Raw genomic sequence first — 10,400 nt, 5'->3', positions numbered from 1 at the left:
AAGAGCAACGAAATTGCAACTAGCTGTTGAAGAGCCATCCAGAGGAAGACTCTGAAGCCCGCCAAAAGAGATGTCCCACGTTCAAACACAAAGAAGAAACTACAACGAGACGCAGGAGGCGCTCAGGCACAATAAAAATAAATGCCATACCTGCCAGATGGGAAACCAACAAACTGGAAAACAATAATACCAAAAAAGTTCTCCCACTGTTGTGAAGGTTCTGAGCCTCATGTCATGCTTGCAAGCCTGTAAAGGGACTGGGAATCCCCAGGCAATCTGACTCTGAGGATCAGTGGGAGTTGATTATAGGACTTCCACAGGTCGGGGGGAGAGACTCTTCTTGCAGGCGACAAACAAAATCTTGCATGCACCAAGACCCAGGGGAAGGGAGCAGTGACCCCACAGGAGACTGAACCAGACCTACCTCCTAAAGTTGGAGTCTCTTATGGAAGTGAGGTTCAGAAGTGGCTTGCCCTGGGGACAAGGGTACTAGCAGCAGCAATCCTGGAAGGTGGCCCTTGGAGGTTGGTCTCCTTGGAGGTTGCCGAAAATCAAGCACTTCATTCATTAATAATGTTTCTCACTTCTTTAGTATGAGAAGAGGTAAAACTGGCTTCTGAACCATTTGTTGGGTTTTGTTCTTTCAGTAGCAAAACAGAGGCTCCAGGAGGTGACATTGCCAGCAAATATGGACAAGGGATTTTATGGAAAGGAGAGCTAGGATGCAACCTGGGACAGCCCAGAACTGGAGATCGGAACCATACCCTTCACAGCTCCCGCTCTTTCCTTCCTGCCTCTGCTTGTGTTTGATTATCTGCACTGATGTGCGATCGCTATTCTTTCCCTATTATCGTATTTATGTTAGAGCAAGTATTTTCTACAAATTCATCTTTCTCAAAGAGTTTTCATAGGAATGCTTTTAGAAGTATGAAACCCAGAAATTGGAATTCTCTTCAGCATACAGCAAAGGAAGGTTCTCACACTGAAAGCACTCTGAAACTAGCACCCAAGATGAAAAGAAAATACCTTTGTCGGGGGCCAGCACCTCTCCATGCTGCCCTGCAGGCACTGTCTCAGGGCGGCTGTCCTGTCTCCTCCCTGAGGGCAGCCACTCCGTGATTCTCACTGTCCTGATGATTTCTGCCAGGAGCGCGTGATGCCTCTTGTGTGATATGGACTCACTGAATCCAAACAGTAATTGTATGAAAACCACTCTTACTGTCCTCATATTAAAGATGAGGAAACTGACCTGTTGTGTTTGTGAGACTTTTCAGGGTCACACCGTTGGTAAATAGCAGAGCTGGGATTCAGAGGTTTTGGAATTTCTAGAACTCTCCTCTCACTTGGGCTCTCTTCCTGGGGCTTCCACTCTGACTACACCATGCAGCTAGAAACCAGCACAGAACAGAGCTCGTGTGTGGAGGCAGTGAAGTTACTGTGGAAGGGAGTGAATTGCTCAGTAAGGCAGTCCTGAGGAGAAGGCGGGAGAGAGAGCAACAGGACTCAGGAGCAGCCAGTCAGCAGGGTGTGTCCTCAGCTTTCCCGCAGGGGGTGACTGCTTCCCTCAGATACGTATATCAACCAGCCTTTAACGAGTGGGTATAAATTAGTTATGCCTGTGACATCAAGACTAGCCATTTTCTACAATTCATAATCTCCTTCCTACCTTTTTTCTCTTTGGCATCCTCCACAGCTTATAGGATCTCAGTTCCTCAACCAAGGCTCCCTGGAGGAAAAACTCAGAGTCCTAAGAACTGCACCACAGAAGATTCTCAGAATTCCACCTTTTGACAGACATTTCTTAGAAAGTGATAGAACTGTTTCACCGTATAAAGTGAACAAATACCATTTTGTGATAGGTATTTGAAGACAAAATAAGGATTTAGGTTTTCAAAATAAAAACTCAAGAAATTTATCTTGATAACTATTTAATAAATAAACCAAATAACAATTTTAATAAAATAGAGAAATATATCTTCTAAATTTTAATACAATGTAAACATACACATTTTTATATGAAAATATAAATATGATGAAATAAAATATTCCATTACCTAAATAAATAAAGAATAAATAAATAACATCAGGGAGGTCATAGCTTATGGATTGATACCCCTGCAGTTGATTTCTTTCATATCTACGTGCTTATTACTACAGACATGTATTGGCTAAGTTAATTCCACACATTTGGTGGCTAAAGCAGAAATCAGAGTCTTCTGAAATGACCCCAGGTGAGTTTCCAAGGATGACGGGGCATCCTCATCAGAAAGAGTCATGTCAAGGCGAGCTCAGGTCTCCATACATCATTTTCAACCTTTCTTGCAAGCTGGCTGATGAAGACAAGGATCTCATGATTTCCACTCTGACGGTTTCCCAGGCGCAGTCGCTGTATCCCTTCTCTTTCAGGTAGACATGGATGCCCTGGAAGTACCTCTTCATGGCCAGGGTGGGGCCCGTCCTTCCCAGGGCAGAGTCTTCCTCTCCCATCACCTGCCCCAGGCAGGCATCCAGGTCATCCAGCTGCTGATGGAGTCCAGTGAGGAGCTGCTCCAGGAGGATGGTGTCCCAGGCAGCAGAGGAGCGCTCTGTGTGGAAGAGGTTGAAGCTCTGCTGGAGCATCTCGTGGAGCACAGAGATGGCCTGGGCCTCCTGGAGCTGGCCGCCCTCCACCATCTCCTGGGGGAAAGCGAAGTCTTTTCTGTCCTGCAGACACAAGCGAGGGGAGAGTCTCCTCATTTGGCCCAGGAGCCTGAGGTTCTTCCTGCCAATGAGAACATGGTTCTGAGACAGGACACAGCCCAGGGATCCTCCCGGGCCATAACTGACCAGCACCAGGGCCATGAGTAGAGAGAGCACGAAGGCCATGGGGAACACGCAGCTGCTAATGGACTGGCTGAGACAGTGTGTGGTAGAACCTTGAGGTAGGTTCTCTGATGCCATGCTTTCTAAGTGAGGCCATTAAATAGGGAACATGGTAATTTTCATTTTCTAGTCATTTCTATGCACTTTTTCTTCCTTTTTTGGTTTTCTGTTATGTATTCTCAAGACAGTCAAAGAAATGTTCTTCCTTCTAGACTGTTAATTTTGCCTTTTCCTAGTCACTTCAGATGTGTCCATCCAAATGGATGCTTTTCAATCAAATGAGAAAGTCTTTCTCTTAAGTCAGAATTGATGGACATCTGTAATTACACACTTTATTGCCCTTTATCTCTCATGCATAAGTGTTGCTCTCCTCTCATCCAAGAATGTATTTTTGGCTTGCTCTTAAGCTCCATTTTTCCCTCTTTGGTTCCTTAGGAAGCCAGGCTCTGTCTGCTCTATGGATTCCGTATATAAGGGATTTACCAGATCAGTCTGGCAGTTAAGCTCTTGGAAACAAATGATGAGTTTTCTTTAGTGTTTGATTTAGAGAAGAGGCTGATTATTATCAGTCCTTGAATTCCTCCCACATTTCTCTTCCTTCTAGAACATGTCCTGCAGATCCCTGCCCTTCAGGGAACCATGAGGGCAGGACTATTACAGACATCACCCTTCTTTCCACCTTTTTCTTGCTGGAGACCTGTCGTCCTCCACAGACTGGGCCAATACCCCCACCAGAATCCTGGTTCTTCTCAGGGAACATGGGTGAGGAGACTCTACATCCAGGGTAATTGTATTTTCCCAGGAGCACCTCACTCACAAGGGAGAGTCACATGGAGCCACCCCTGTCCTCTGGAGTGACAGTCCCCTTCCTCACCTGCTGGACTCTCTCCCTCCCTGAGGGCAGGCTCACCACATCCTGAGGACTCAAAAACCTCCTTTCTGTGGAGGGCTTATTGACTGGTTGGGAAAATAAATTGTCTTCCTGAAACCCCAGCCTCTCCCCTGGAGTTTTTGTGTGAAGGACCCTAGTGCTCAGTGGTGACCTCTTCTTCTCCTGACCCGTGTCCCCAGGTGTCTAAAGTGTCAGCAGTGCTCAGATGCTGAGGGCAAAAGTGTGTTTGTGCAAGTTAGTGGAGGAGTTTCCAACTGCAATTATTTTCCTTTTGGTAGATCAATAATATTGACTTTGCCAAGTATAGGTTTTATTATTCAACACTTTTACTTAAACTCTTCAACTCTTGTTCTGCTCAGAGTTTCTGAGCTGGAGGAAGGAGATTCAGTGATGGGGTTGTCTCTTATTGGAAGCTTATGTCTCAGAATCTGATGAGATTCGGTCATTGATTCAGGCAGTTGATTCTACTGGGCATCTCTGTTCCTCTGTTTCTGTCTCCTCTGAGATTGCAGGGCAGTGAGATCCGGGGCACTAGATCAGAAGAAATAGCCTTCTTTCCTTTACTCAAGTGTAATTTTTCATTTAAACATTTTATATACACACTTAGTGACTTATTGGAGAATGTTGGTATTCCTGCCTCTGCTCTGGTTCTATTTCATGATGAGGTGAGAACAAGAAAGGGAAGTAAAGAAGCCAGAGAGGCTGCATCTCTTTCGCTTTCAAGATGTTAGATTTCTTTTTTGTTTCTCTTTGCAACTTTCCTAGAAAGTAAACTTCCACAGTTGTTTTGTGGGCAAGAACAAACAAGGGTAAGTCTCAATGTCCTGAGTATGAAAGAAGGGAAGGGGTTTTCCCCTGAGGTAATGATGTATTATTCTGAGTTAGCAAACTGCAGTGCAGCACAGCTGGGGAGCAGGCTGTGGCAGAGGGGAAGGATGAGGCCAACATGAACAACAGAAAGACTGGGACAGGGCTGCTTCTTACAGAAGCTCAATGAAGGCCAAGTCCTGAGTCAGTTGCCTGCTCTCAGCTTTGTAAGACCAGCTAGCTGATTTTCCTTTTCTTTAATCCATATGTCATCAGTATAAGCGGAGAAGGAAGAGAGACGGGCACTCAGAACCCCATTTGCTAGAACACAAACCCTTTCTGGCAGGGTTTAGGAGACCAGCCTTGCCTAGCATCTGTGTAGTTGATAAATCCATTTGGGTAATGAGAAGATGCTTCAGAAAAACTAGAATGACAGGGAATGAAATGATTCCAAAAGATCCTGATCTTAATCTGGGTAACAGTAATATTATGATATTAAAAGTAATAGCTAATTTTATTGATTACTAAAATTAAAAGACGCTTACTCCTTGGAAGGAAAGTTATGAGCAACCTAGATAGCATATTCAAAAGCAGAGGCATGACTTTGTCAACAAACGTCCGTCTAGTCAAGGCTATGGTTTTTCCAATAGTCATGTATGGATGTGAGAGTTGGACTGTGAAGACAGCTGAGTGCCGAAGAATTGATACTTTTGAACTGTGGTGTTGGAGAAGACTCTTGTGAGTCCCATGGCCTTCAAGGAGATCCAACCAGTCCATTCTAAAGGAGATCATTCCTGGGTGTTCTTTGGAAGGAATGATGCTAAAGCTGAAACTCCAGTACTTTGGCCACCTCATGGGAAGAGTTGTCTCATTGGAAAAGACTCTGATGCTGGGAGGGATTGGGGGCAGGAGGAGAAGGGGACGACAGAGGATGAGATGGCTGGATGGCATGACTGAGTCGATGGACATGAGTTTGAGTGAACTCCAGGAGTTTGTGATGGAAAGGGAGGCCTGGCGTGCTGCAGTTCATTGGGTCGCAAAGAGTCGGACACGACTGAGCAACTGAACTGAACTGAGCTGAACCCTAACAATCTCCCTAATATTCCAGTTTGTGATAGGATCATATTGATGGGTTGGGTTTCTGTGGGTTTTTTAAATTTTATTTTAATATTTATTTTATGTGCTTATTTGGCTGGGCCATGTCTTATTTGAAGCATGCTGGATCTTGGATCTTCCTTGCTTCATGCAGGATTTTTACTTGGGCCATGGGAAGTCTGGCTTGCCACATGCAGGATCTAGTTCCCTGACCAGAGATCCAACTCAGGCTCCCTGCTGCGGGAGCATGGAGTCCTGGCCACTGGACCGTCAGGGAGTCTCGAGGGGGAGGGTTTCGATATATGAATTTGGGGAACACACACACATTCAGTCTGTGACATGGTAATAAGAAGATACCAAGGTATTGTGTTTATGGCAAGGATTCCTTAGGATCTATTTCATTCTTGGTATTTATTTGAGGAGAAAGAACACATTCCCTGATGCTACCCTCACTTTTTATGGCACATCCATCCTGGATTGTTTACTCATTAAATGTTATAAATGTTATACTGTGAACCTAATTACCAAGGACCTACCAGGCTTCCCTGGTGGCTCAGATGGTAAAGAATCTGCCTGCAATGCAGGAGACCAGGGTTCAATCCCTGAGTCGGGAAGATTCCCTGGAGAAGGAAATGGTAACCCACTCCAGTATTCTTGCTTGGAGAATTCCATGGGCAGAGGAGCCTGACAGGCTACAGTTCACGGGGTCACCAAATGTCAGACTCAACTGAGCCACTAACACTTTCACCAGACAAATTCCCCAGACACTCAGTCTTCATCAAAAATGACAGTGACAACAGCTACAAATTCCTCAGCCTCTGAAGGGACTCACTTAATCCTTCTAACATAGTGAAATGAGTTAATATTCTCCTTTCCAAGAGCCCCCTGCTAAGACTTTATGTGAATGAACTAATCTAATAATGAAGGTCAGATTCCACACTCCCATCCACAGCATAAACACCTGAGCCCACTGCATGTACTGAACTCTCACTTATTTCCCTCTTTTGCCTCTAACACAAGCTGTCCCTTTGTTGTTTCATACCTCAGTGTTACAAATCTCTTATTTCCATTAATGTCTCCCTCCAAATTCTCGATAAGCTGAGCGATTTACAAAGTATCCTGATTATTTTGCATAAGAAGCAAACTGAAATTATCAAGTGGTAGTTATTACTGAGAGTCTAACTGTGCTTGACAAAATTAATAATTCTGATAATTATAAAATAATCGCATTTAACTGTCCAAGAGGACTCATAGATTGTTAAGTGATCCTCACCATAAAATTGAGATACATGATGGACAAGATCCTTAGAGTGATGACCCCTGCTCAGATTGGATTACAAACAATTCAGTGAATCCTCTGTAGAAAACTCCAAGCTGATGGTACTTGTGGCTATAGGTAAAGCATACTTGCTGCTACCAAATTACCTGAATATAGGAAATGACTGGAAGAATAGAAGACGACGTCCGGACAGAAATCTGCCTGATACTGTGACCCTCCAGTGGGAAGGAAGACTTGGGGACAAGACTGAGACTTAAAGGTGCCCCAAGGGAAAAAGAAAATTATTTCATTCACTATTAATATAAAAGGTAAATTTCTCCTGTAATGTTAATTGTCTGAAAAATCTTTTAAATATATATACATCTTAAACTCACATCAAGTTGAAATATTTTCCTTATGCCACAACAGTACTTGTAAGTTGCTGGCTTTACTGGAAGCAAAATCATCAGTACTGTTTTCAAAATTGCTACTTCGTATATATCTCTCTTCACTGAGGGAATGCCATATTTGACAAATTATGACCCAGTCAGTTCAGTTCAGTTCAGTTCAGTTGCTCAGTTGTGTCTGACTCTTTGCGACCCCATGAATTACAGCACTCCGGGCCTCCCTGTCCATCACCAACTCCCGGAGTTCACTCAAACTCACGTCCATCGAGTCAGTGATGCCATCCAGCCATCTCATCCTCTGTCGTCCCCTTCTCCTCCTGCCCCCAATCCCTCCCAGCATGAGTCTTTTCCAATGAGTCAGCTCTTCTCATGAGGTGGCCAAAGTACTAGAGCATTTAGCATCATTCCTTCCAAAGAACACCCAGGAATGATCTCCTTTAGAATGGACTGGTTGGATCTCCTTGCAGTCCATGGAACTCTCAAGAGTCTTCTCCAACACCACAGTTCAAAATAATCAATTCTCCAGCACCCAGGTTTGTTCACAGTCCAGCTCTCACATCCATACATGACAACTGGAAATACCATAGCCTTGAGTAGACGGACCTTTGTTGGCAAAGTAATGTCTCTGCTTTTGAATATTCTGTCTAGGTTGGTCATAACTTTCCTTCCAAGGAGTACGCATCTTTTAATTTCATGGCTGTAGTCACCATCTGCAGTGATTTTGGAGCCCAAAAATGTAAAGTCTGACACTCTTTTCACTGTTTCCCCATCTATTTCCCATGAAGTGAAGGGACCAGATGCCATGATCTTCGTTTTCTGAATGTTGAGTTTTAAGCCAACTTTTTCACTCTCCTCTTTCACTTTCATCAAGAGGCTTTTTAGTTCCTCTTCACTTTCTGCCATAAGGGTGCTGTCAACTGCATATCTGAGGTTATTGATATTTCTCTTAAATAACCAATCTCAACTAACAAATTCCTTTTTCCTCTCATGTCTTTTCATCAGGAATCATCTATTAAAAATCCATTTTTTTATGTAGTCAGTTTTTTATTGGAGAGTTTCATTAACTTTTTTGAAATGTCAAATCATATGGATTAGTTGCTTAAACACGTGCAATCAAAATGCTTTTGATTTCAGCATAATGTGTGCTCAGTAGGTACCAACTGTGAAATAGGCAGTTGGGGATATGATTCCAGCATGCATCTTCGAAAGGCATCACCATCAAGACAGATTTTTAAAGCCCTGAAAACTAGAGCAGGTCATGACCTACTTCATGAGTTTGACCGGAAAACACTTCTGGGCCCTGAACACAGGAAAACTACAAGTGTCTTTGTCACAAATGAAACTCAGACTGGATACCAACCAGATGGCAGGAGTGCAGGGTGAGTGTGGAGCCTGGGATCTGCTTGAGGACATTGCAATCTGTGTGTTTCTAGCTGGAGATCACGGAGTTTGAACAGAAATGAACTATGAACTCCTTGGCTATTTCAAGTCCTGAAAGATGAATCTGTGAAAGTGCTGCATTCAATATGCCAGCAAATTGGGAAAACTCAGCAGTGGCCACAGGACTGAAAAGGTCAGTTTTCATTCTAATCCCAAAGAAAGGCAATGCCAAAGAATGTTCAAACTACCAAACAGTTTTACTCATCTCACACGCTAGTAAAGTAAAACTCAAAATTCTCCAATCCAGGCTTCAACAATATGTGAACTGTGAACTTCCTGATGTTCAAGCTGGTTTTAGAAAAGGCAGAGGAACCAGAGATCAAATTGCCAACATCCGCTGGATCATCGAAAAAGCAAGAGAATTCCAGAAAAACATCTATTTCTGTTTTATTGACTATGCCAAAGCCTTTGACTGTGTGGATCACAATAAACTGTAGAAAATTCTGAGAGAGATTGGAATACCAGACCACCTGACCTGCCTCTTGAGAAATCTGTATGTAGGTGAGGAAGCAACAGTTAGAACTGGACATGGAACAAGAGACTGGTTCCAAATAGGAAAAGGAGTACGTCAAGGCTGTATGTATATTGTCACCCTTCTTATTTAACTTATATGCAGAGTTTCATCATGAGAAACGCTGGACTGGAAGAAGCACAAGCTGGAATCAAGATTGCCAGGAGAAATATCAATAATCTCAGGTATGCATGAAACCACCCTTATGGCAGAAAGTGAAGAGGAACTAAAAAGCCTCTTGATGAAAGTGAAAGAGGAGAGTGAAAAAATTGGCTTAGCTCAATATTCAGAAAACGAAGATCATGGCATCCAGTCCCATCACTTCATGGGAAATAGATGGGGAAACAGTAGAAACAGTGTCAGACTTTATTTTTTTGGGCTCCAAAATCACTGCAGGTGGTGACTGCAAGCATGAAATTAAAAGACACTTACTCCTTGGAAGGAAAGTTATGACCAACCTAGATAGCATATTCAAAAGCGGAGACATTGCTTTGCCGACTAAGGTCCGTCTAGTCAAGGCTATGGTTTTTCCTGTGGTCATGTATGGATGTGAAAGTTGGACTGTGAAGAAGGCTGAGCACCAAAAAATTGATGCTTTTGAACTGTGGTATTGGAGAAGACTCTTGAGAGTCCCTTGGACTGCAAGGAGATCCAACCAGTCCAATCTGAAGGAGATCAGCCCTGGGATTTCTTTGGAAGGAATGATGCTAAAGTGAAACTCCAGTACTTTGGCCACCTCGTGTGAAGGGGTGACTCATTGGCAAAGACTCTGATGCTGGGAGGGATTGGGGGCAGGAGGAGAAGGGGACGACAGAGGATGAGATGGCTGGATGACATCACTGACTCGATGGAAGTGAGTCTGTGTGAACTCTGGGATTCGGTGATGGACAGGGAGGCCTGGCGTGCCGCTATTCATGGGGTTGCAGAGTCAGACAGGACTGAGCGACTGAACTAAACTGAACTGAATTTACCTGGGTAAAGTGACAAGGCAAGAGCAGAGGGTTCGTTGTCTATGGATCAGAAATTCACAGAAGAAACCTGCATTTCCAGTGGATATGACAGAGAAAGGCTGTCACCTCCTCTAGCGTACTGGTCTTAAAATGAAAGTCTCAACTCCACAGCTCTTCG

The 10,400-nt window shown here is 43.8% G+C and overlaps 1 protein-coding gene across 1 annotated transcript; it reads right to left on the bottom strand.

The window, feature by feature from the left end:
- Nucleotides 1–2,277: 2,277 nt before the first annotated feature.
- Nucleotides 2,278–2,865, bottom strand: LOC138434609 (interferon omega-1-like). The gene has a single exon (XM_069579419.1). It carries the CDS (start codon nucleotides 2,863–2,865, stop codon nucleotides 2,278–2,280), a length of 588 nt encoding a protein of 195 aa, XP_069435520.1.
- Nucleotides 2,866–10,400: the final 7,535 nt, after the last annotated feature.

This window comes from Ovis canadensis, chromosome 2 (assembly GCF_042477335.2).
Source record: "Ovis canadensis isolate MfBH-ARS-UI-01 breed Bighorn chromosome 2, ARS-UI_OviCan_v2, whole genome shotgun sequence".
NCBI classification, from domain to species: Eukaryota; Metazoa; Chordata; class Mammalia; order Artiodactyla; family Bovidae; genus Ovis; species Ovis canadensis.
The sequence above is the reverse complement of the archived record's forward strand: the minus strand, read 5'-3'. Positions and strand labels throughout refer to the sequence as shown.